Source organism: Canis aureus, chromosome 1, assembly GCF_053574225.1.
Source record: "Canis aureus isolate CA01 chromosome 1, VMU_Caureus_v.1.0, whole genome shotgun sequence".
Classification (NCBI taxonomy): Eukaryota; Metazoa; Chordata; class Mammalia; order Carnivora; family Canidae; genus Canis; species Canis aureus.
This window is the reverse complement of record NC_135611.1, coordinates 109,150,588-109,177,100: the sequence shown is the minus strand read 5'-3', so window position 1 is coordinate 109,177,100 and position 26,513 is coordinate 109,150,588. Positions and strand designations below refer to the sequence as shown.

The 26,513-nt window shown below is 53.3% G+C and overlaps 1 protein-coding gene across 5 annotated transcripts in view; it reads right to left on the bottom strand.

Moving 5' to 3' along the window:
• Positions 1–967: 967 nt before the first annotated feature.
• Positions 968–26,513, bottom strand: part of SLC8A2 (solute carrier family 8 member A2) — a 31,402-nt gene continuing 5,856 nt past the window's right edge. For all 5 annotated transcript variants that reach the window (XM_077847119.1, XM_077847111.1, XM_077847126.1 and 2 more), the window contains 8 exons: positions 21,602–22,266; positions 15,288–15,710; positions 11,181–11,284; positions 11,006–11,023; positions 9,177–9,301; positions 8,768–8,867; positions 4,417–4,695; positions 968–3,118 (listed from right to left, as the gene is read on the bottom strand). In XM_077847119.1, the coding sequence (XP_077703245.1) occupies positions 2,742–3,118; positions 4,417–4,695; positions 8,768–8,867; positions 9,177–9,301; positions 11,006–11,023; positions 11,181–11,284; positions 15,288–15,710; positions 21,602–22,266 (2,091 nt within the window). In that variant the 3' untranslated portion in view covers positions 968–2,741. The remainder of the gene's footprint in view (positions 3,119–4,416; positions 4,696–8,767; positions 8,868–9,176; positions 9,302–11,005; positions 11,024–11,180; positions 11,285–15,287; positions 15,711–21,601; positions 22,267–26,513) is intronic.

The following is a 26,513-nucleotide window of genomic DNA, read 5'->3' as shown; positions in this document are numbered from 1 at the left end:
CAAACCGGGGAGAGACCTCACTGCTCAATTTCCCAGATCCACTCTCCACTCTTCTCTGTCATGCTGTGTCCCAAGAGGCTGACCTATGCCTTGAACCGTTAACCTCCGGCTTCTGGTTGAGTTCAGCCCATGGGAGACACCCACAGGAGACTGATGAGCGGAAGGAGAGTCAGTTGGGGTGTTCACTCTCCAGCCCCCTTCTCTCTTGAGTGTGGGTCCTGGGCGCCCATGCCCCTGGCCTTCCCTGCAGCTACAACTCCAAGTCTCAGCAGCTTCAGGTCTTCTCACACCTTCAAGTGCGGGTAGGGGAGGTGGTAACTGCTGCCTCTACTGCCGGCCCCGCGGTGCTGCGCCTTTCCTGGGCTTGTTTTCCTTGACCTTGTCCTCCCCCTAATCCCTTAATAGCCCTTTCACTAAGGTGCTACTTTATGTACTACTCCACTAGAGTGCACCACTTCTTTCTTGTCAGGGCCCCGCCTGCACGCTCTTTCCAAAACCCCTCATCTGGCCTGATCCATTATCTTCCAAACCATCCCCTTCTTGCTATAACCCCTCCAACCTCCACCTCCCTACCCCAGGACACCTCCTCTGCTGCCCCAGCCTCCTCCCTGATCTCCGAGAGCCTCCAATCTCACAGGCAGCCAGAAGGAAAGTTTGAAAATGTGAATCAGACATCAACTGCCTGCCCTTCGCCTCCCTCCCCTCTTTAAAACCCTTCCAAAGCTCCTCTTTGCTTTTGAGATAAATTCTCAACTCCTTAGAGTGGGCTGTTAAAGTCTCTTGAGTTCTCTCCACTCCCCACCCCCATGCAACCCATGCTCCATTCATGCTAACCGCTGGCAGGAGTGTGAAAAAGCCAGTAACTCGCAAGTCTGCACACCTTTACGTAGTCTGTGCCCTTTTCCTGGAGAAGAGCGCGCACCTACTGGCACGCACACACACACACACCCCTCCTTCTATTTCAGGATTCTGAGAAAATCACTTGCTTTATTCAGGAAACTCCCATCAGCCCCAGCTTCTCTGATCAGGCAAATCTGGGTCTTCCCCTTTTGTGTTCCCAGGAAGCCCAGTGAAAAGGAATAGTTTGTGGCTGGTGGAATGGAGGCGTGGCTAGGAAAGCTCCCGGGTGACGCGTGGGGGGCGTGGCTAGGGAAAATGGGGTGGCGAATGGGGGAGTGGCTACGGGAAGCAAGTGTGGACTTCCAGTGTGGCTGGTGCATGTGGGTGTCCTGCAGAGGACCGGGGGCATGGAAAAACCCAGAGTACCTGGTCTATTCCACAGTTGCCCAAGTCTCAGTCAGAGACTTCGTTAACTCCCTCCTCTAGAATCCCAACTTCTCACGGGAAGGCTGTTTTTCAGGCAGAATTTCAAATTTTTATGGCAACTTTTACAGAAATCACAGAGAAGAGACAGCGACTGGTGCTGATGAGCTAGGAGTAGAGAAAGGGGAATGGGTAACAGGTCTGGGATATTGGGGTGATGCACAACAGGACGATAGAACGCTAAAAACCTGTGGGAAGCAGGGCGTTATGGGGGTTGCAAGGTGATCCTCAGGGTCCCAAGCAGTGGGCGGCACTCCGCACACCCCAAGTGTGTCCTCTGGGCAGGAAACAACAGTAAGAAAATGCAGATGGCCAACCAACAGATGGGTGGCCTCCGAAGTTAAAAATGCCCACCCAGACCCCCTGGTCCCAGCCCCACCCTCCCACCCACCCCTGCTCCCCATCAGGCAGAGATGTGGCAGCATTTGCTGGCTTGTAGCATTGGTCCTCTGGGACCCTCGGTCTCCTCTTCGAGGGTCCTGCCTGGATTGGCTGGCACTGAGGGCAAAATGAGCCTTCTAGATTGTCAGGGGAGATGGCTGGACTCCCTTTGATTCCTGGCCTCCTCCCCAAAGCCAATTCTCATGGCTGGAGGAGTCTGCTGCCCTCACAAAAGGAAAGTCTGTCACCCCTTTTCCCCAAGACATGCACCCTCCCACGTCCCCCCTTCCCCAAACACACTATATATACACACAGGCCCCCCCTCCCCTTCCAAGGCGTAGCTGGGCTCTCAGAGGTAGTGGAGGCGAGTGGTGGCGCTGGAATGTGAGAAGTTGCAGGTTCATATGTGCCTCCTCCAGCTCTGAAACCCCAAACTTCTCCCAGCCTCGAGGATTAGTGTCCTCCCAAGGGCCTGAGTGGAGAAATCAGGGAAGTTGTGGCCCCCTATGCACGCACCTACCTGTTCCTCCGCCCCACCCCCGGGGGCTGAACAGAGCTCCCTGAGGGTTGGGGAGAAAGGTGAGATCGGGGACATCCTGGGATGGATCAGCCTCCGTCCAAGGTCCCCCAGGGAGGGCTGGGTTCCGAGGTCCTGGGGCACAGGTGGTGGTGGTGGTGATGGTGAGGGTCCTCTAGAGGAAGGGGGTCCTAAGGGATAGGGGAAGGCTAGGTGTCTAGGGTAGACAGACGGTAGATTCTCTAGGTTACTGGGGAGGGGCCTCGAGGTGGAGATGTCCCCCGGGGTGTGGACATCTCAGGGATGAGCTAACAGGGATGTGCTGCAGTCGTGGGTATCTCTGGGAGACTCCTGAGGGGAAGGGAGGGAGGAGGATGTTCGTGGGGACGGAGGACGGGGGTACAGTTCCCAGGAGGAAGGGAGGCTGCGTCCCAGGAGAGGAGGCTGCATCTCTGGAGGACCAAGAGGACGCGGGTCCGGAGCCGGGGCAGCCGAGTCTCTCGGGGTGGGGTGGGGGGCCCTAGAAGCCCCGGATGTGGCAGTAGGCCTCGAGGCTGGCGAAGAGGATGTAGAGGAACCAGAGGCCCAGGAAGAGCGCGGTGGTGGCGAGCTTGGGGCCGCGCGGGCCGCCCAGCTCGCCCCCGATGTGCGGCCGGCGCCGGTACAGCAGCACGGCGATGCCCACGAAGGCGAAGACGGTGAAGAGCGTGACGGAGAAGGCCAGCGTGCCGGTGCGCACCTCGAACGGGCGGCCCTGCACCGCCCAGTACACGGCGGCCACCGACCAGGCCACGCCGAGGCCCAGGAACACGTTCACGGCGTTGGAGCCCGTCACGTTGCCGATGGACGCGTCCGCGCACTGGTCCTGCAGCGCCGCCACCTTGCTGGCGAACGTGTCTGCGCGGGCACAGGCGGGCGGTCAGAGCGGCTCGGCCGGTCCCCGACGCCTGCCCTCCCCGAGACCCGAGACCCCAGACCCCACACCCGAGACCCCACAGCATCCCCGTGCCGCCTGCCCAGTCGGCGCCTGCGGCCCTGGACCCCACCCAAAAGGCAAAGGGGGTCACCGTCCCTCTGCAGGACCCGCTGCCTGCTTTCTAGGGGGCTCGTATGCATTCAGAGGTATCCACTTCCTCCTTTCTATGGCATCTACTGCCTGCTCCCCTGTGGACTCGCTGTCTGATTTGGGGGGAGGCGGGGCCCAGACTCGCTGCATTCCGTGGGGCCTGCTGCCTACTCTCTATTGGGCCAATCATCCCATTGCCACCTGGCTGGACAAAATAAGTGTTAGGTTCCATCCGCATGGAACCCCCACCTGGTTTCTGTCAAGCAAACAGCCCGGTTTCTATGGCCTCGGCCCACTTTTGAACGTCTCGCTAGTGACTCAGATCTCTGGCAGGAAGCAGGGGCATCAGAGAACCATTCACAATGCCTGCTCTCTAGGCCTACAGCGCCCCACCTGACAGGTGAACACATCCTATGGGAGGTTGGTGGAGGAGGGGGGTGTCAGGCTCCCCACATCTGGTCTTCCCAGTCCTGTAAGGATTTCTGTCTGAGGTGCCTGGTTTCTAAGGGACCCTCCCTTAGATTCATTTGGAAAGAGGGGGATCATGGCCATTGTGCTTGAATGGGACATACACTACAGTCTTTGAGGTTCTACTCTTACTTCTATGGCATCGCTCCCCAACATTTGGTTTTGACTCTGCCCTCTCATCTTAGTTAAAGCTTTGAGACTCATTGGCTTTGTTCCTGTCGTGTCCACCAACCTAGTTCGATGGAATCTTCCATGTGGTTTCTCGAGGGAAAGGTAATTACGATCTTGTTGCTATGGCACCCACTGGATGGAACTATTAAGTTCCCACCTTATTTCTATGGGACCCCTCTCCTACCTTTCTCTTCAATGCCTCACCTCCCTCTCTATGGAATCTTCATTGTCTGGTTTCTACATTTCTCTCCACCTTAGTTCTATGGGACATTCTACCCATTTGCTTTTGGGGAGGATTCAGTTTGCATATTGAATCTACAGGACCTTCGTCACCTAGTTTCTATTATGCTCCATCATCCTATCTCTATGGGACCCACCATATGGGCTCTGTATGACTCTACCACCTAATATCTGCAGAACTTTTCTTTTCAGTTCTACTGTCTGACTTCTCTGAGACTCAACCCCAACAAGCAATTTCCCAGGGGGTTACCAGGGATGGAGGTGCCCAGGGCCACGAAGACTACAGCGTTGACAGAGTCCTTGAGGCCAACGGTGCAGCCAAAGTGGGAGGCCAGGTCCCCGATGAGTGCGGTGAGGAGGCCGATGACCAGGATGCAGACCCCGAAGCAGGCCCAGCCGTGGCAGTACTCGGTGGGGGGCACGCAGGCAAAAAGCACCTTCCAGAACACCGTCAGGAAGTGCATGACGTAGTCAAAGCAGGAAGGCAGCCGTTCCTCCCGGGACCCGTCCTCCTCCTCCTCCTCGTCCCCTGTGGGCACACGACCCAGCTGGGGCACACACCCATGCCTCCTTCTTCCTCGCCTACAGACAACCCCCCGCCTCCCGCATTTTGTGCAATTTCCAGACAGTGAGTTCCATAAAACTAAATGCTTTCCCAGAATCCCTTGCAGCTAGGAGAATGTATGGGCCCAGATAAAAATATTCGCTTTTCCAGAATTCCTTGAAGCTAGAGGCTATGTGCCCATCTAAAAATATCTGGCATGCCAAGATCCCTTGCTGCGAGGGAGGGAGGGCACATGCCTAGCTAAAAAAAGAGTCCCCTTCCCAGAAGCCTTTACAACTACCATCTATGGACAGCCATTTCTGCAGCTAGAAATATTGACTTCCTCTGTTTCACTGCAGCCAACAGTAGCCACATACTCAGCTAACGGTGTTTGCTTTCTCAGATCTTTTGCAGTTAGAGCATGCCAGACACCCAGCTAACATTATTCACTTTCCCAGAATCCCTTTGGGCCAGCAACAGCCAGGTCCTCAGACAAAATATTCACTTTCCTGGAATTCCTTGCAGCTAGTGGCAGTCCTGTCCTCAGCTAAATACTTGCCTTCCCAGAATCCCTTGCAACAGTGGCCATGTGACCCAGTCTGGCAGTGAGACACACCCACAGGGCTTCTGGCTTTGCAGACACGGGCACTGTGTTATGGATCTGTTTTTCTGACCTTTGCAAAAGGATGCCTCACTCACCCTGAGAGTTGTTTGTGTCATGTCCTGTGACTGAATTTGACTTGCTTTTGACCTGCAGTAGCTTGTAACAGGAAAGCACAAATGAAATGTTTTGTCTACCCTGCCCATGACTGAGAATCACGAAGCAGTGAATGAGAAGTAGTGAACAACTCGAGTGGCCATGCACAATGACATCCGGAAGGACGGAGACAAGGAACAGGGTAACCCTGGACCGGTCACACTGAGCAAGTCAGGGAGGAAAAGCCAGGCCAGCCACCAAGCCATGGGCTGCTTCTCATTGGTCAACCCCAGCTCTCCCCCACCGAACGTCAGCAAGCAGAGGATACCTGGTGGCAGTGGAGACAGAGGCAGATGGATGGATTCGGGAATTCAGGTCATATAGCCCTCTCCCACTTTTCCAGCCACTTAGCCTCTTGGCTTGGTAAATAAATACATATATGTTTGAACTTGTAAATGCTTGACTAAGTGGTTCGTGTGCTTTCTTGGTTCTTCATGCTACATATCCAATAAGGAGATATTTGCTGTGACCCCAGGTAAATGGAATTGTCAGCTGCAATGTAAAAGGCCCCCTGCCCCTCCTTGCTTCCCTGCTTCCTCTTTCTGCTTGCCTGGAATGTGAACTTGATACCTGGAGGTGCAGCAACCATCTTGCAACCATGATGGCAACCACTGAGAGTGGAGAAGAAAAATAAAGAAGAAGTCTGGGCATTTAAGGATGTTACTGAGCTGCCAATTCCTTATGGCCTCCTGCAGATTTCTTTGTTCTGTGAGAAAAAGAAAATCTAGTGTGCTTAAGCCACTGTGGTTGAGTTTTCTGGTGTTTGCTGCTGAGCGCATTCCGAATTGGCCACAGTGAGACATGGCCAAAGTCAGAGTGGGGAGCACAGAACACACTCCTGGGAGGGAAGGGGCTGCTATCAATGCGTCTTGGAGGGCTTTCCCTGCCCTGTTGCAAATCCTGCCTTGCTTTCCCACTGCCCTTACACCCAGGCTCATACTCCTGTGCTTGGCATTTGAGAACCTGCAGGCTCTGGCCTCTGCTCATTTCTCTGGCCTTTTCCATCAGGGGAGGCTCTTCCTCCACCTTTCCCATAGAGGGAGCCTCATGGCTACATCTGTGGCTCTGGAGCTACCTCTGTGTTGTCAAACCTTGGATCTGCCGTGTGATCTTGAACCAGTGTCCTAACCTCTCTGAGCCTCTGGATGCCTATCTGAGAAATAGGAGTAGGAACTGGACCAGCCTCAAGAGAAGGCTGCGATAACTACATGAGTCAAGCCGCAGAAAGTACTCTCCACGCAGCCCGGCGGCGCCTCTCAGTGTGATGGTTATTGTTTGAAGGCTCTTCCATTGCCTGGGGAAATTCACAGATGCTCCAAACCAAGGCCACCCTGCAAACAGCTTACAGTTAAGGCAGGGAGGTAAAGGCTATAATACAAAAGCACCTCTAAGTGCAAGACAGGCCATGATTCATCCTCCGAGGGGGTGAGAACAGCCCTTCTCTGGCAGTGCCTCAAGCACCTTTGTGTTCACATCAAGAATCGAAAGGCATTTGTTGAACAAAGTGCAAAATGATCAAGCACCGAGCCAGATACTTGGGAAACATCAGTTAAATGAGGTCATACAGGAAATGGACTTCCAAGCTGCCTGGCACTCCACAGTCCCCATCATCGTTGTCACCATCAAGATGATTAGTTATCTCTGCCATGGTTTCCCTCTCCCCCACTCCACTACTCCCTCTGATCCAATCAGCTGTTTTCTACAGACCCGTCGGCTGACTCACATTGGCCCTCATGACCACTGTCTCACACCCTCTCCTTCCCACTAAGCCCGGAGGGAGGGCCGTGGCTCCTCAGCATTCTTGGACTGAAGCCCCATCTCCTCATCACATTCTCAGGGTCCATATCCTGACAGGTTGGCAGCCTCAACTCACGCCGCATCCCAGCCTCTTCTTCCTTCCGCGGGCTCCCTCCAGCGCCCGGAGCTTCCCTTATTCAGAATGCTCCGTGGGGACCCCATGCACCGAAATGACACCCAAGCTCCCTACCGTGGCCTGTGAGGATTTGCACAGTCTGGACTCTGCCCACCTCCAGCCTCATCCCGTGCTGTTTCTTCACTCCTGAAACTAGTCACCCTCCCCAGATGTGCCATGACCCGGCATACTTCCAGTCTCTGTACTTGGTTTTCCTTCTGCCTGAAATACCTCACTGTCTTCTCCCTTCTCCTGGCTAATTCCTATTTCAATTTGAAGTCTCATCTCAGAAGCCTCCTCCTCCAGGAAGCCTTCCTTGACCTTCAGCTGGGTCAATAGCCCCTCTGGGTTCCTGCAGCAACTTCGGGTCCCCTGTCCCAGCCCTGCCCACTCTGGTCATTTTGTGACAGGTTTGTCTCCCCCACTGGACTGTGAGCTCTGTGAAGCCAAGGCCCATGCTGTCATCTGTCATGGTTATCCCTTTGTCCCCAGCAATGTCCTACACAGGGCTGAGTCCAGAGGATCCCTCAGAAATAGATATGGAAAGAATGTGGCTTCAGAGGGAGACACCACTTTGTTTCTATTGGACCTACGAGCTGCTGTCTGTAGGTCTACTACCTGGTATTTCTCCATCTTCAAAGCCACGTTGCTTTTGATCCCACCCATCAACCACAATCCCTGGTGTGATTTCAGTTCCCACCAGTTAGGCCTCCCTGAAGGAAACCTGAGGTTTGTGTAAGGGACAGAAGGCTTGAGCTCCACGTGAAGTCCCTGTGGGGGATTTCAGGCCAGTCCCTCCTCTGCCTCCGGGCCTCAGTTTCTCCTATCCGCATCACAAAGGGCCACTGTTGGTCTCCAAGATTGAGCCTGTGAATGTAAGTGTCATGGTGTCTCTGGCCACAGGGGGGCAGTATGGGCCCGCCTGAGACCTAAGGCGGGTTCCCGGCACAGGTGGGAGTGAGCTGGGTGTCCTGGTGACTGTCTCCATGGCAACAGAGGAGCCCAGGCTGTCTGGGGAGGCCAAGACTTTTAACCTGGTCCCACCCTCGGGCTGTCTGATGAGAAAGCCCTGGCGGTCTGCTCCTCCCTCAGCTCCTCCTGCTATCTTTCTCTCTGTATCTCTCTTTCTGGCCTTTTGCAATTTACTGACTTGTCTCTCTCTCTCTCTCTCTCTCTCTCTCTCTCTCGTGCTGTCTCCATGTCTCTTTGTGTATCTGTGTCTCCTGTCTTAGCTCTTCCTCTTTCTGTGTCTTTCTTGTTTTTTCCTCTAACGTGTTGTCCTCTCTTTGTCGCTCTTTCTTTCTATTCATATTTCTCTCTTCCTCCCCATTCCTCTGTCTCTCCCTCCCTCCCTCTCTCTCTCTTCTTCCTCCTCCCTCCCCACTTACCTGCGCTCACCGTAACTGCCTCTAAAAACTGTTCCCTCCAGGAATGGGTCCCAATCACCAAAGCCAAGTTGGTTTTCTTGATGAGTTTATCCACTGTGTTCTGAGGATGAAAGCAGGGGGAAAGCAGGATCATTGCCCATGATCACCTCAGGGCACCCCTGAGGCTCCCTGACGAACACTGGACTCACAGCCCATGCTCAGGGGTCCCCATGCCCCCATACCCTGATTCACAGCAAGAAAGGAAAAGGGAGTGTTACTGTCCATGGTGCTGGCAGAGGGATGAGAGGATGGTCTTGGACCCTTGGCCATCCCTCCCCTTATGACCCTCATAGTTGACTCCTCCTGAACCTCCCTCCCCCAGGAAATGACTCAGGCAAGACTCCAGGAAGCTGGGGACCCAGAAAGTCACCTTAAAATCATATGACTCCTCGATGATGACTTCCAGTCGGCAGTTTTCCCCAAGAACTGGCTTGCCCATCTCTGCTATCCTCCGAGCCTCCTCCTCCTCAGCTGTCAACTTCCTGTCCCCATCCCCTGCAGCATGAAGGATGGGAGTTAAACTCCAGGGAGGCCTACCTCACCGGGCCAATAGTGTCCTCACTCTCTGTTCCTCTTGAGAAAGAAAACCTGTCTGCTGTCCTTTGGGAAGGCTTCCTGATGGCATGCTCCCAGCCTGCCCCAGTGTCCCATCTGATCACTATCTTCCCCAACCTAAGACCCAGCTAGTCCATGAGGTTCAGCTGGTGGGCTCTGGGCTTCATATGGAAGGAGCTACGTGACCTTCGGCAATGTTCTGGACTCTCTGTATCTCAGTGTTCATATCTGTAAAACAGGCACAACAGTAGCTACCTTATCAGTGGTTGTGAGGGTTAAAGAAGTTAATTCATGTGCACCTTAGCACAGTGCCTGGCACACAATAAACAGTCCAAAACGGACTGTTTAAATACTTGTTAAGGGGATCCCTGGGTGGCTCAGCGGTTTGGCGCCTGCCTTTGGCCCAGGGCGCGATCCTGGAGTCCCGGGATCGAGTCCCACGTCGGGCTCCCGGCATGGAACCTGCTTCTCCCTCCTCCTGTGTCTCTGCCTCTCTCTCTCTCTCTCTCTCTCTCTCTCTCTATCATAAATAAATGAATAAATAAATCTTTTTTTAAAAAATAAATACTTGTTAAAAATCACAACCATCATCATCATTACCATCCCTGTGGGAGGAGGCTTTGTCTCTACATCTAAGCTCTGAAAAACATCCTTGAGTGTAGCTGGGGTGGTGAGGAAAGATGGGATACCCAATTTTGGTACAGAACTTGGACCCAGACCCAGCCATAGGTAGCTCTTACCTCACTTATCTCCCCAAAGCATGTTGGTCTTTTGCTTCAAGCCTAGCACCTACTTAACCCTAATTCTCAGTGGAAAGCTACTCCCACCAGGAACACCCTCAGAAAACTCTGCCACCAATGGCTTTATTGTGTTAAGCTTCTGGGATTGGGGGGCCTATTTGTTATGGCAGCTCCTGTTATTTACCCTGACTAATATGATCTTTAGTCTGACCCTAATCCTAAACCCAAACTCCAATCCTGATCTTAGTTCCAAAAGTACTCTGTCCTTTATCTTTGAGCCACTGCCCCCACCCTCACCCCAATCTCTGACCCTGGCCCCAACTTGAACCATAATTCCCCCAAACTCATTTGGTCAAACCCACACCTAGACTTTGACATAAATCTGACCCTAATTCTAATCTGATCTCACCATAAACCTGGATGAGGTACTGACTTATCATCCCCCCAACATTAACTACAAACAAAACATGATCTTGGGGCACCTGCGTGGCTCAGTCGGTTGAGCTTCTGACTTTTGATTTCAGCTCAGGTCATGATCTCAGGGTTGTGAGATCAAGCCCCACACTGAGCTCTGTGCTGGGTGTGGAGTCTGCTTGAAATTCTCTCTCACCCTCTCCCTCTGCCCTCCCAAACATGTTCTCTCTCTCCCTCTCTCTCTCTCTCAGAACAAAACAAAATAAAAACACGATCTTGGCCTCCAAACCCCCAAATATAACTCCAAACTCAATGGGCCTTGGCAACTCTGAGGTCAGTTCCAACCTTCCAAAGCCCCAAATCTGCCTTTGTCTCACCTCTAACTTGCCTCAAACATGACATGGAAGGGTAGCTTGAGGCTATGACCCTCTCCCAAGACTTCCCTCCAGTGTGCCCCGTCTAGTCAAAGCCCAGAGGTAACTCCACTCACCTTGATTGAGCAGCAGAGCTGGGGGGAGAGAGAGAGAGAAACAGAGAGCAGGTGAGATTGCTTCCCTGAGAAGCTCAGATCCATGAGCCTGAAGGAGCACCCTCTAATGGAGCCTCCCAGGGTCTTCCCATCCTGGACCCCTTACCTCTCCCGCAGCCCAACCATCACCCCTCACCTGAAATCCCTCGCTTCAGCCACTGCGGCTGGCCCAGCTCGATGAAGAAATTATCCTTTTTCTCATATTCCTCGTCATCAACTATCTTTACCTGAAGAGTTTTCCTGAGGGTGGGAGGAGGAAGAGCACCCAGCATAAGGCCCCTCCCCAGATCGCCAGATGACTCACCCACTAGCCCATTATGTTGAGCACCCCTCCAACCCAAGCTCCATAATTTCAGTTAATCCTTATAACTGCCCATCCCAGGAAGGCTCTCTATTATCCCTGCTTGAAAGAAACAAGAGTAGGTCTTTCTTGTACTCAAAATGTTCACATGGTTCCCATCTCGGCCAGAATAAAAACCAAAGTCCTCACAATGGCCAACAAGGCCCCATGCAATGTGGCCTTTTGTCCCTTTCTGGCCTCCCCATCCTGCTCCCCCTTGCTCACTCACTCCAGCTACACCGGCTTCCTCACTGTTTCTTGAACATGCCAGGCCTGTTTGTGCCACAGGGCCCTTACACTGACTGTTCTGTCCACTTAGAACAATCTTCCCCCAGGCTCATTTCCTCAGTTCCCCTGGATCCCTGCTCAAACATGAAGCCCATGTGCTCAATGAAGCCCATTCCCACCACCTTCTTTAATTTTGAAATTCACCCTTGCCCCAACCCCAGCACACCTGGCCCCCCTATTCTGTTCTATGTCTTCTTTGTTGCATGTCACCTTCTAACATACCACTTAGTGTATTTATTTTGCTTGTACTTTGCCACTTGCCTCTTCTCATTAAAATGTAAATTCCGCCATGGCAATGACCTTTGTTCATTTATGTTCTTTGCTGTATCCCCAATGCCTAGAACAGTGCCTGGCACATAGTATGCCTTCCAGAAACATTTGTTAACTCTAATCCTTCCACTCAAGAGACATTCTGCTTCCTGCCCTCTGCCCTGACTGCATTCTGAGGGTTAAGTGAGTGTTAATTGATTTTCCCAGCATCCCCACTGCTATGGTAACTGGGGAACAGTAGGGACTGGGGAGGAAGACCCAGAAGCTATGCGTGCCCTCCAGGCACACAACTCACCCCCCCCCACACTCACAAAGACCCACAACTCCCAGAAAGCCCACAGCCCTGCCACTAGCAGCTCTTTCAGCTGTAGGAACCTTGAGGCCCGGCCTCAGAACCCAGAAACACAAACACCCAGCCCACACAGTCACCCAGCAGAGGAAGCTCAGCCAATCACACCGCCCACACCCACACACCATCGCACCCCGCAGCCATTCTCTATGCAGTGGCAAAATCGCACAGACCAGATGCCTGTTAGCACAACACCCCCACCACAGCCTCGCGACTTCGCCAACCTGCAGAGCCCCACTGTGGTACCATGTAGACTCTTCTTCCTTATATCTCACTCATTATGCCTCTTCGTGTCTGTTTATTTTTATTCCCTTCAGTCTCTCCGTCTCTCTCCCCATCTCTGACCCTTTCTGTCTCAGGCTCCTCCCCAGCTCTCTGCCTTTCTTTATCTGTGTTCTTCTTTCCCCATCTTGGTCTCTCGGTGTCCATAGAATGGAAGAGCCAAAGTTAACACAACTAGAGCAAGAGGCTCTCAATCATACAGTCTCTCAATGGACCCATCTCCACACACAGACGCACAAGATACAGCGACACCCATGCAAAGACAGATGCACACAAAACAGTCATGTGGGGACATGTGCCCACTTCCACCCTCACCCCCTCCTGGTCTCAGGATATTTTAAATTTTCTGTGGGTGAAGAGGAATGGCCGCCCCCAACCTCAGGAGTGGGCTGGGAGCTGTCCAAGGTGCTGGAACGCCGTGGCAAGACGCAGGGTCTCTGGAGACATTCTCTGCACACACCCTGACATGCAGACAGCTGCCGACCTGGGTGACATGCTGACAGAGTGATACACACACACCTCCGACGCTCCGTCTCTCACAGACACGCCGTGATCCACTGACATGTGGTGACTGACACGCAGTGACACGCGCGCCAGCTGGCACCCTGAGGCGGGTGCCCTCGGGGGACCCAGGGTGGGGAAACCCAACTGGCAGGGGACAGCATGAGGGACTCGAGCTAGACAAAAGCAGGACTTCCTGAGATCAGAGGAAGCAGCCTTTCTCCCCAGCCTGACACTGCCGCCCTCATGCCTGTCCTCTCTGCTTCCTGGAAACCCCACTCTCCCACCCTCTGCAGCCTCTGATCTCGGACCGGTCTCCATCATGTCCTGTCTCTTGTGCCCCTCTCTGACCCAAACTCTTTTCTCTCTGTAGCATCAAGAGGACCTCTTCTTCCCTGAGTCCCACTGAGTTTCTCTCAGTAAGAAGGTCTCTTTCTTCCTAGCATCTCACCTCCTTTCAGGCTTCCTGGATCGTATCCTCTCAATCTCTCTCTCTCCACATATTTCTGTTTCCTTCTCCCTCTGAATGAAAGTTTCTTTCTGTCCCTTTCTCTCTGTGACTCTTTCCCTCCATTTCTATCTCTAGGTCTTTCCCTTTGTCTCTGCCGCACTCTCTCCCCGCCACTCCATCTCTGGGCGTCTCTCCTCCACCTCAGTGTTGCCCAGTCCTGCCTGGGGCCCCCCTCCAGCGGGGCTGCTTCCAAGCACCTCTAATTAGCACCAGCCCGTGAGAGGAAGGATGTGTTTCCCTAAACGCTAATTAGCCTCCTGTACTCTGTCTTCAGAAGCCACAGCTGGAAGCTTGGGTGGGGGCGAGGGTAGGGGTGGGGGCAGAGGGCGCCCAGCCTGGGGAAGCCGCCTGGGGGAGGAGAGGGCCTGTGGGGTTGCAGCAGCAGGAGGGAAGCGAGTTAGACTACAGGAAGGACCAGAAAGGGCAGAAAGACAACTGTCCCCATTCCTCCTGCTTCTTGAATGTGACAGACGGGATCTGGGCTGGTGCTCTCAGCCCTCAACCCAAGTTCTTAGCTCAAGCCAGAGAGAGAGAGAGAGAGAGAAAGAGAGAGAGAGAGAGAGAGAGAGAGGAAGGTATGGAGAGTCCGTAACTGAAACATAACCCGAGTCAGAGAGCTAGACATCGGGGATCGAGATCTAGAGATTAACAGAGACCCAGAGAGAGACTGCCGGGAGCGAGAGACGCGGAGACGCGGAGGGAGGGCGGGGGGGCGGGGAGAGCAGCGGGAGGCTGAGCGGAGGCCAAGGCGCGGGGCCGGGAGGAGGAGCGGAGGGAGCGCGGTGGGGGCCCTGCTGGGTGGGAGGAGCGTGGGCGGCCGGAGGAGGGAGACAGACGGGCGTGCGGGGGCGGAAGGCAGCGGGCGAAGGGGGAGGTGCCGCCTGCATCCAGGCGGGCGGCGGGGGGTGGACTCGGCATCTGTGTAAGGGGGTGGCCGCGTGTCTGGGCGTGAGACCAGCCCCGACGCTGTGTTAGCGAGCGTGTCTGCGGTTTGCGGGTTCTGTGCGCGCCAGCGTGTGTGAATCCAGCCCGCTTCCCCAGACCCACCCCAGTCGCGCAAATCCAGTGTCCTCCGGCTTCTTCAGTGTCTCTCCGGGCCCTGCCCCCACATTCCTACTCGGTGTCTTCCCGAAGCCTCGACCGCATTCCCCTCAAGGGTCCCGCGGTTCCGCCAGGTTCTTCCTCCGACCACAAGCCCCGCCCCTCCCGCCCCAAGCCCCGCCCCATTCCCGTAGGCCCCGCCCCCGCCCCTCCGCAGACCCCGTCCACCGCCTCAGGCCTTGCTGCCTCCCCGTTTCCACAGGCACCGTCCCACCTCGATCGCACCCCCCTCTTGCCCACGAGGCCCCTCTGCTCAGGTCCATCTCCACCAGGCACCGATTCAGTCCTCTACACTCCTGTCCCCAGGCCCCTCTCCTACCTCTTCTCCCTCGCCTCACCTGGCCCTTCCTCCTCGGGCCCACCCTCCTCTCAAACCAGCCTCTTTCTCCCAAGTCCTTCCCGCTTCCCGTCCCTGAATCTTGGTCCCACCCCGTCTCTCCTGTCTTCCCCCTCCTCACCCCTGTCCCGCCCCCTCTCTGGGCCTTGCCCCGCCTCCCCACAAGGCCCCACCCACCAAAGGGCACGCCCCGCCCCGGCCCCGGCCCCGCCCCGGCCCCGCCTCCCCGCCGAGCCCCGCTCCCTCCCGCCGCGGCGCGCTCACATGGTCTCGTCGTCGCCGAACTCGAGCTCGCCGCACGCGTCCTCGTAGTGCACGCCGCCGCCGCGCGCCGTGCCGTCCACCGTGCGGTACGGAAGGCGCACGGTGCCCCGGGCGCCCGAGCTGCGCACGACGCGCACGTCCACGGTGCCCATGCACTCGCTCACGTGCAGCAGGCGGTCCTGGAAGGAGAAGATGCCCGCGTGGTCGTCGTCCAGGATGGTGACAGTGGCCAGCAGCGGCGCCACCAGCCGTCCCTTGGGTCGCCCGCCGCCGTCGGGCTCGAACATGCCCTGCGCGTCGCCGACGCGCAGGTTCAGTAGCCGCACGAAGAAGTGTTCGTCCTCCTCAAAGATGTCGTCGTCGATGATGCCAATGCGCAGCTCCTTCTGCGTCTCGCCCGGCTTGAACACCAGCGTGCCCTCGCTGCGGCGGGAGGGTTGGGGGAGAAAGGGGTGTAGGTGGGTCAGCGGCTCTGTGGGAAGGAGAGGAGTCAGGGCAGGCGTCCTAGAGGAGGGAAAGGCGCCTCGGAAAACTCCCAAGTATGAGGGTGGACCGGCATTAAATAATACTGAGGATCAATCAGGGTGGGCTTCTGGGGCTGGGTGGGGGAAGGGGATGCAGCAGGACAGCTCCTCCCACCATGGACCCCTGAGGTTTAGGAGCACCAGCGATGAATAAATAATGATGAAAAAGAGATCAGCGCCAGCTTCCTGGGGGAGTTTCTAGTGGACGGGAATGCTCCAAGCAGAGGGAACAGCACATGCAAAATCCCAGAACGGAGAGAGCCTGCAGTGTTCCACAGCCACACTTCTCAAACCTTATTGTGCACACGAATCCCCTGGGAGATCTTGATAAAATGCAGATTCCGGTTCAGTGGCCCCGGGTTTCAACACTGCATTTCTAAGTCTCTCCTCCCACAGGATGTGGATGATCCCATGGGATGTGGATGCTCCCATAGGATACAGGGACCACATTTAGGAGTAGCAGGGATGTAGGGCCCAGAGCTGACCTTTTCACACTTCTGATGAAAACCCTTGTGTACTCCTGGGTACCCGCAAGAGAAAGTCTACACTTCTTAACTTGGTGCCATTCATTCATTCAGTCAACATTCATTCAGTCCATACTCCCTGAGCATTTTCTCTGTGCCCTGTGCTGGGCGGTGCTGGGAACAGAGTGGTGACGAGGCCCTGTCTGCACAGGGCTCACCAGACTCACAGCCTCGTGAGAGAGTCACATTGCAGTGACAATTACACATTTAATAATTTAATTACAGGCCATTCATTCAACAAATATTTACTGAGCAGCTGCTGTGTGCCAGGCACTGTTCTTAGTGTTTTCTCAGATCAGAGAAAATCCCTACTCCAGTGGAGCTTCTGTTATAGTGCAGGAGACGGATAAACAAACATATAATAAAGTGTCAGGTGCTGATTGTACTATGAAGAAAAATAGAGGAAACCAGAGGAAGGAGGGTAGGGAGTGAGAAGCTGTTGTGCTAGGATATCAGGGCAAGCTTTTCTGAGAGGTGACGTTTGAGCAGAGACTTGAGGAAGAGGAGGGAGAGAGCCATGTGGAGGGTATCTGGGGAAAAATCTCTGGCAAAGGGGACAGCCAGTGCAAATGTCTTGAGGCAGGAGAAGCTTGGAGTGTTTGAGGGGGCCAGCCTGGCTCTAGTGGAGGGAGAAAGAGGGAGTGGGAGATGAGGGAGACAACATCCCAGAGGAGGGAAACAGGGCAGATGTCACGGGGCTGTGGTGGGCCACAGTGAGGACTTTGGTGCTTACTTGGAGTGGGATGGGAAGCATGGGAGGCCTCTGAGGTGGGGAAGGATATGAGCTGCCTTGGAGCATCAGCTGTGTAAGTCTCTGAAGCACATGCGAGATGCTCTATAATGGGGCAGAGGAAGAAATGAGACAGTGACATCAGGGTAGTCAGGGTGAAACTTTGAGGGGACAGGGAATGGGTGGGCTCTTGGCAGGGCTGCAGGCATCAAAATGTCTCTGGGATGTAAATGCATCTATAATTTCCCCACCCAGATGCTCGCTCCATGCACCTCTGGCACCATTTCTGAAAGGTGCTATATGATCTATGAGTGTTCTCTATCATTACTGTGATCACTTTCATAAAAGGTCCTGAGCTCCAGTTCTCCCAGAGCAGTCCAGCTATGTGGGAGGGGCAGAGGGACCCCAAGTTTCTGGCGAAGAGGTAGAACCCAGGTGACAAGCCTGGAGTAGACTCCAGGTAAGGGGCTCCCTGTGGCGGCAGCCTTCTGCTCAGGAGACGCTGTCCGTGGTGGCCGAGGCACCCAGCCCAGTGAGCCCACCTGCTCCAAGCCGGGTTGGGCTGCTGTGCTGGCAGTGTGATCTAGGGCAGTTAGGATTTGCAGCCCTCTGAATTTCAGCTTCCTTATCTGTAAAGTAGAGCTGATAACAGTGTCTACCTCGTGATTGTGTTATTGAGTTATAATGCAAGGGAAGCACTCTACAAAAGTTAGCTAGTGATATTTGTGTATTAAGATTAGAGTCTTAGGGGTGGCTGGTGGTGGCTCAGTCAGTTAAGCATCCAACTCTTGGTTTAGGCTCAGGTCATGATCTCAGGGCCATGAGATTGAGCCCCATAGTGGGCTCCATACTCAGCACAGAGTCTGCTTGTCCCTATCCCTCTGCTCCTTCTACTGTTTGCATGCTCTCTCTTTCAAATAAATAAAATCTCAAAAAAAAAAAAAGATTAGAATCTTAGAATGCTAAAGTTATGGGATGTTAGAAATGTAAACTTAAGGGTTAGTAGACGGGGGGATTTTAGCACCCTCTTTACCAAATGGTTAAAGTGGACATCACTAATAGTGGGACAGGCAGGTGTCACAGCCTCCTGGTATAATGCACTGAAGAGGACACCACATCACTTGCATGAACTCTGGCCATCACCTGAATCTAATCATGAGGAAACATCTGACAAACCCAAATTGAGGACTGCTGTACTAACTGGCCTATCTTCAAAAGTGTCAGGGTCACAAAAGTCATAGAGAAGCTGAGGTATTGATCCAGAAGAACTCTAAATTTAGAGAATGACAACCAAGTGCAACATTTGGTGCTGGATTGGACCGGAAAAGAGGGAGGGAGCAAAAACACAGCCACAAGGATGTTATGGCGACAACCAGGGAAAATGCAAACAGGGACTGCAGATTGGGTAATAATATTGATTCAGTATTACATTTCTTGAGTGCGGTGATCAGATTGTGACTGTGGTGGGGTGGTGGTGGGGAATGTCATAAATCTTAGCAGATGCACACTCAAGTGTTCATGAGTGAGTGGTCATGCTGTCTGCAACTCGCTCCCATCTCGTGCCACAATTATTAATACTATTATATATTCGAGAGAGTGAGTGAATGCAAGCAGGACAGAACATGAACAATTGGTGAATCTGGGGAAAGGTTACATGAGGGTTCACTAAGCCATCTCTGCAGTTCTGCAGGTGTGAATTTCTTTTTCACAATAAAAGGTTGGGCAGAAAAAGAACATGGGGATTTTAGAAACCAGGTATGATAGAAGTATAGAAGATGGACTCGTGTTTCAACAGTGGATGCACAAAATCTGAGAAGATGAAAATCTTAGCACCGTCAAATCAGAGACTGGTTGGGATATGGGTTAGAATACCCAGATATGGGAATCCTGGAAACTTAAAACTTTAGATTCTTAGCATATTAAAATTATAGGGCTTAAATCTCAGAATCTGGGAACAGCCATGATCCTTTGGTGCCTCAGAGATCATATTTAATTTGGAGAAACTAAGGCCCATGGACCACCCTAATCCGTATAGTGGCTGTGGGCAAATCTGAAAATGGGTTATCTTCTTCAAGACACTTTTATTTCCATGAATCAGGACATTGTCATAATAGACATACAAATCCACAATATCCATTATGTGAATAGAGCTTTCTTAGATGTGGTGCTCTTACGCAGTGCACAATCTCAATAACTAACTGTATGTGACAGCCCGGATTGCCCACGCTGAGGCAGAAATTTTCTCAAGAAACAGGGTCCAGGGCTAATTTGGACTGGAACCCAGGTGTCCTCCCTCCTAGTCCTGGACTTATGCTGCACTGATAAGTGATGCCAGGCCTGTGACTGTCACCTGGGATGGGAGGGCAGGGATAGAAGGAAGGCGTCAACTTTTCCTAGCTCTTTGGTGCCACCACTGAGCAGCATTTACTCCTGCACTTCAGACATCTCACTACTGAGGTCATTTGCAGGTGAGAAAGGCGCCGCTGATGCCTGCAGTGACACCCATACTCACTTCCTTCTGCAAAAGATGGGGGCAGGGCAGACTCGGGGTGTGGGTAGCAGTGGAATGCTGAGCTCTAGTGACAGCAGGCACCAGTATGGTGAATGCCTTTTCTTTAGTCCAAGGAGGCTGGGAGACGGGGAATGGTAGAGATAGGATGGAGAGAGGAGGTCACAGATGGCCAAAGGGATCCCATGCTACAGGATGACAGAACAAAGATCCTGAGCCCCACTCGGGAGAAACAGAGTGGGGGAGGGGGTGGCGGGGCGGGGCCGGGAGAGGAAGAAAAATGAATGGGGATGGGCAGATCAGAGGATCCTAGGCTGACCCAGGTGGACAGAATGATCTACAAATTCCCAGGGCAGTAGAAAGATAGGAAGATGTGATAGGCAGAGAGGCAGGGAAGGTGGCCTATTGATAGTCTTTGCTGGGGTACCGGGGTGGAGCTAAAGATTTATGAGACCCAGAAATCCAGCCCCAGGAAGAGTTAGAGGCACGAGGGGACTGGCGACTGCATGAGCAGAACCAAAGATCTGTGACCAGTTACGCCTCAGCTTTACTCCAGAAAGAGGATGAAAGGGGGGTATGGCACACCATGTAGCAGGTGGCAGGTGGGACCCGTGAGAAGCTCAGCCTGTCCTCTACTTCAGTTCCTTTGCAGCTCTTACCACTCCCTGACACTCTTCTAGCTTCACTGCTCACTCCCCAGTGGCCCATCCTTCCCACGAGAATCCCAGCTGCATCAGGGCAGGGCCTTGACATGTCTCATTCACTGCTGGTCTTCATTGTCCAGACCCGCTTCTGGCATGTAGTAGACCCACAATAAATGTTGGTGTTATTATAGGCAACAATGACAGTGCATCAGTCAACAAAATACACTATAAAGCTATCATTCTTGAGTGTGGCACGGACAGAAGAACTACTAGCAGATAAAAAATTTTGTGGGCCACACAAGGATAGAGAAGTTATCTTGTTTACTTCTGTGTTCTTCTTTCTTTTAGGAGGGGAGAGGCAAGGGGCACAGGGAGAAGGAGAATCTTAAGCGACTCCATGCCCAGCAGGGAGCCCAATGCGGGGCTTGATCTCATGCCCCCCGAGATCATGACCTAAGCCGAAATCAAGAGTCCCACGCTTAACAGACAGAGCCACCCAGGCTCCCCCCACGACTGTTCTGTGTTCTAAAGGTAGGACCTGACATATAGTAGGTGCTCAGTAGGAGCTGAGGAAGGAGGGAAATCACAGGTCCCTTCAAAGAGGGGTGAGGAGGGATCCCTGGGTGGCGCAGCGGTTTGGCGCCTGCCTTTGGCCCAGGGCGCGATCCTGGAGACCCAGGATCGAATCCCACGTCGGGCTCCCGGTGCATGGAGCCTGCTTCTCCCTCTGCCTGTGTCTCTGCCTCTCTCCCTCTCTCTTGGTGACTATCATAAATAAATAAAAATTAAAAAAAAAAAAAAAAGAGGGGTGAGGAGAGGGATGGGGGCAGGGAGACACAGGAGGGTAGGAAGGTACAAGGGGAGGTGGGCTTCTTTATGATTCAACCAAAGACCTGGGGATAAGGTGGGCGCTGCCTCTTTCCTCTATACCATTTAATTTTCCCACATAATGCTTACCATCACCTGCTGTTTTTATATATTTAATAGTCCATAACCTTATTGCAGCTTGAGGGCAGGGACCCAAGCTGTCTTGTTATGCATGCCATTCATGCGCTCAATACACATTTTTATTTTAGTTATGCGTGTGTGTGGGTGTGTGGGTAAGGGGTTACCTGTTCTTCCAGGTAACACTACCTATAATGGAGCTCTAATAATTAACACGGGAGCAGTGTCAAGCATGGGGGAGGGGGACAGCACACCATCTGGCCAATACCTAGAAGGCTGTGCGGTACCGTGAGGGCTCTCCACCGTGAATGCACCAGCGAGGGGTGAATGGATGGATGCCTCAGGCCTGCCCACCAGGCAAGGTGAAGGACGCGGGCGCTGGAGGCAGCCCTGAGCGCCAGGAGCCCTGAGGCTGCGGCCCCGGGACAGCCCACCCACCTGTACTCGTAGTCGGAGCCGGCCTTGGCGGAGCCGTCCTCGGTGCGGTAGTCCACGTAGAACGTGCTGTTGCCCTCCCCGCCCTGGCAGGTGACGGACAGCAGCACCGAGCCGCAGTTCTCCAAGCAGTGGTAGAGGCTGGGCTCGAAGTAGATGCGGCTGGCGCCGTCGTCCTCGTCCTCGCCGGGGCCCTCGGCCGGGGACGCCCTGCGCGACGCGTCCACCGCGTGTCGCCGCAGCACGTTGCCCGCGCCCGTCATGAGCCGCGTGGCCTGGATGCGGTAGAAGGCGCGGCTCTTCTGCTGGTGCAGCAGCGCGTAGTAGTTGGCGATGCCCACCAGCTGCTCCAGGTCCTTGTCCGGGTGCTTCTGCTTGAGGTCCTTGAGGATCTGGATGACCTCGCGGCGGCTGGCGTCCAGCTCGCGGGCCTCGGCGGGGCCCGGGCCCAGGCCGCCCAGCTCGCCCGGCACCTCGGCGCCCACGAACGTGCCGTCCAGCTCGATGCTCTTGGGGGGGTCGCCCTCGGCGCCGATGATGATGCCGCTGCGCGGGTCGGTGCGGTAGCGCTTGTACACGTACTTGTAGAAGAGCAGCCGCTTATCGGCCATCCAGGCGAACACCACGCACACCGGGAAGAAGACGAGGGTCAGCAGCGCCTCCCACACCTGCGGGCGGCCGCGGGTCAGGACCGCCGCGCCGCCAGGGGGCGCGCTCGCAGCCCGCCGTCCCGCCGCCCTGCGTCTCTCTCGCGGGGCACTGGGTCCCGGGGTCCGCGGGCGCGACCCCCCAACCCCCCCACCGTCTATCCCGTCCTGCATCTCCCCGCATCTCTGTCCCTGCGCTACTTCGCTCCGGGGTCGGCTCGTCTCTGCCTCTCCCCATCTCTCTCTGTCTAGGTCGTTGTCTCTCTCTCCCTGTCTCCGTCCCACCCGGTGTCGGTCGGTTTTTGAACCTTTCTTCTCTCTCTCTGCCTTGTTGCCTCTGTCTCCTTGTCCTCCTTTTAGGTCTTTTGTAGATACTCATCTGTCCCCGTTGTGAGATTCTTCCCTCACAAGAGGTTCCTCTCCCTCTCCCTCTTTCCTGGTCTCCTGATGAATCCACGCATCCATCGGTCCATCCACCCATCCATTCATCCGCCCACGCATCCATCCGTCCACCCATTCATCCCTCCGGCGGTCCATCCATCCGTCCACCCACCCATCCATCTGTCCACCCATCCATCCATCCATATTCACTCATCCATCCACCCACCCATCCACCTTTTATGCCGAGACCCACTCCCAGCTGCCTCAGTGCCAGGAATCCAGACACCCTCAGCTGCCACTAGGCAACAGGTCCCCACCCTGTGGTTTCAGCTCCAGTCAAGGGGCAGAGCCTGTGTCCCTTCCTGCCTCTCTCTCCTTCCATCTTTTTCTCCTTGCTCCATTTCCCCTCTATCCTTCCTCACCTGGGATGCCTCGGCTTGTCCAAACTCTACCCATCAGTCACCCAGGGCCAGTTCTCTACTCATCTCTTCCTAAAGCTCCCTGATTCCCCACCCTTCCCCCCACCAGGGAAGGGTGGGGAAGGTCTTTGCAAGCCTCTCCTTCTTTAGAATCTATTTGGCCCTTAGGGATAAGACTTTGACTCTAAAAGAGGCACAAGTTTGGCTCCTCTCACGGCCTCATAGCGCAAGTTCCCATGTTTACATGCTGCCTCCCCAGAGAGACAAGGCAATGCTGAGTTCAGATCCTGGTTCTAGAAGAGGGAGGTCTGGCTCAGCCTCTTGTCTGTAAAATTGGGGCATCCCAAGACTGAATGAGACCCTGTACCCCTAAACACTTAGCACTGTCAGTTCCTGACATGCAGAACATACTCAAAATGTGAAATTACCATTACCATTATCATGCTAGTGCTGTACCTATATTAGTGTTCATTGAGGTCCAGGACACACTCCGCCCCTGGTTACCCTTCTCATTAAAGATAAGAATGGATTACAGATTATTTACAGTCAGATGGCCCCCAGAGGTATCTTTAAAATGGGCCCAGAAGGGAAAATACCTTTTAAGATCCAATCCCTACACTTCGTCACCATGTTTACTGATGGCTCAGAGAGAAGGGTAGGACTTGGAAACAGAGCCTCACAAAGCCACCAGGCAGGCTTGTGAAAAGAAGCCAGGTTTCTACACAAGCTGTAAAATGAACTCTGGGCTTGTGTTCATTGCACTGACCGCTGTGTATATTGCAGGGGATTCTTCCCTAATCAGAAGACAACCTCAAACCCCTAAGATTTGCTTTTGATTCTAGGAGACTCATATCTTCCTTCCAGGGTACCCACTGTGAATGTTCTTGCCCACCGTGGAAGAGAAGTGAGACAGCTTCAGTGGACAGGAACACCCCCAAGATGGGGTGTCACCAATCTAGGGTTTTTCATGGGCTGCCACTATGACTGGGGGGGGGGGGGATATTATCCAGCAAGTCATGGGGCAGTTCCACATAATACAGAATTATCCCATGTCTTGCTGACTTCAGAACCTCCTGCTGGACATGCACGTTGGTGAAGAAAACCTGCTTATAATTGGAGTCTGGAACTCAGCTCTGTTATGTGTATATGAAGTATTTTCCTGATGCTTTAATATATGCTGAATATGCTTATTTTTAATCTTGTAGCTACCCACTCCTCTGCTCAACTTTTGCATGGAATGTTTCCTGATCTTTTTCTTTCTCTTAAACCCAAACTTGCTCAATCTAAGTAGGTGCTGGCATCTGGCTTCCCCATTATGACTTTTAAAGTAGCCATGGGATCCCTGGGTGGCGCAGCGGTTTGGCGCCTGCCTTTGGCCCAGGGCGCGATCCTGGAGACCCGGGATCGAATCCCACATCGGGCTCCCGGTGCATAGAGCCTGCTTCTCCCTCTGCCTATGTCTCTGCCTCTCTCTCTCTCTCTCTCTCTCTCTCTCTCTGTGACTATCATAAATAAATAAAAATTAAAAAAAAATAAAGTAGCCATGCTAAAGCATTTACATGTGGAAATGCACATCGTTCTATTAGAGATTACTTTCTTTTATATCACAGTTCAGGCATTATACTGACTTTCAGAAAGCCAACAGTGCAGGCAAATTCATTAACAGGAGGAATAGCTCACATTTACTCTGTTCCAGGCCTGCTGTTCTGAGCCCTTCCACGTGTAATTTATTTGATCTTCACACAGCCCCTCAAAAGTCAGTCCTATGACAACGGCCAGGTGACAGGCCCAGAAACTGAGGCACAGGCAAAGTGAGGAACCTGCCCGAGAACAGCCAGGAAGCAGCAGAAGTGGGGTGTACCAGGACATTTACCAGAAAAAGGGAGCATCGGGTATGAAGGGTCAAGAACCAAGGGGCCTGGCCTAACCCCTTCCATGGTTCAGATGTGAAAACTGAGGGCCAGAGAGGGTACAGGCTTTGCCTGAGGTCACACAGCACTTCGGGACAAAATCCAGAGCTAGACCCATCTCACTGTCTCAGTTCACTGTGTTGAGGAGGAAGTGGCACCATCTTGGTCTCATGCCAGTTCCTTCCATTACTTCATGAAAATGTCCCATAATTCTGGCTTTCACATTACTCCTGAAGGGATCCCCCCATGGCTACTTCCCCAGAACTGTGGCACTCTCCACCCTGTTTTCTGAGTCTGAAGGGCTCCTTCTCAGGGGGATATCTCTCTTCTGCTCTCATCCCTACCCACCTGTCGCTCATGGTGCCTAAAGTTCTCTTCATATTTTTGCTGTAAATCCTCATCAAAGACCACTTTGCAAACCTAAGTCAGTATACCATCCTTTTTAATAGCGCATGAGAACCACGTGACACATCCTTCTGTACTTTTCACCATAGCAGCCAGGAGACTCAGCATTATAGTCATTAGTCAATTGCAGCAAATGTCTCTTGCCCTCTCTCATCCCTGTCTTCTGGTGCTACCTTAGCTCACCTGTCGTTTCTGGTCCCTTAGCTCCTCCTTAGCTCATCTGCGGTTTCTGGTCCCTCCCTCCCTTCTGCTTTTATATCACCTGCAAAGAATTTTTATACTTCTAACTTCAGCTCCTTCCTGGAAAGAAACTATAGTTGGCAGAATCTGGCAGATATGCACCAAGAGATTATACACATGTGTGAAGGAATTCTGGGTAGCCTCAAATAAATTATGCATGTGTGTGAACAAATTAGGCCAGGCCCATAAATAAATTATGCAAATATGGGCAGCAGTCATGGGATTGTGGGAAATAAATTAGGCACATGTTTTAAGCAGAATGTGGTTAAGACACTGGACGAACGAGAGGCAAATGATTATGTGAACGTGGGTGTAACTTACTGAGTGGTGGGGCTAAATTTTGTCTCGCTGCTGGAATAAATTATGCAAAGTGGCCTTTGCAGTGAACTGGGTTTATACCTACGCTGGATTGGATTGAGTATAAATTATAGTGATGTGGCATAAATTATCCTCCTATCGGAGATCAATTATGAATAATGAATGAATTATGCAAATCACAATCACAGATCTGGCAAATACAGAGGGAGATCATGCAGATGTGGGCCTGCATCTATACAAGCCCGTGGATACATTAAGCCAATCGCACCAAGTTACCCAAATTGATTAGCACTGTCAGAAAACACAAGGCTGGATTATGCAACTGTGGCATGAATTATGGAAAATGGAGGAGGTCTTATTATACAGACAGGAATAAATTATGCAGAAGACAGGGAGTGTAACACGTGAACATACCTGGCAAATACCTGGCTAGACTGTGAACTACGTGCGGTATGCATTACACAGATCACAAGGACTCTGTTAACACATATGGCACCATCGTGAGAGCTAAAAAGGGGCCCCTTCTGGATGGGTATATTGCAAAATGTCACCTCCCTCTGGGCAGAGGAGTCCTTTCCAGGGCCTGTGGAGCCAT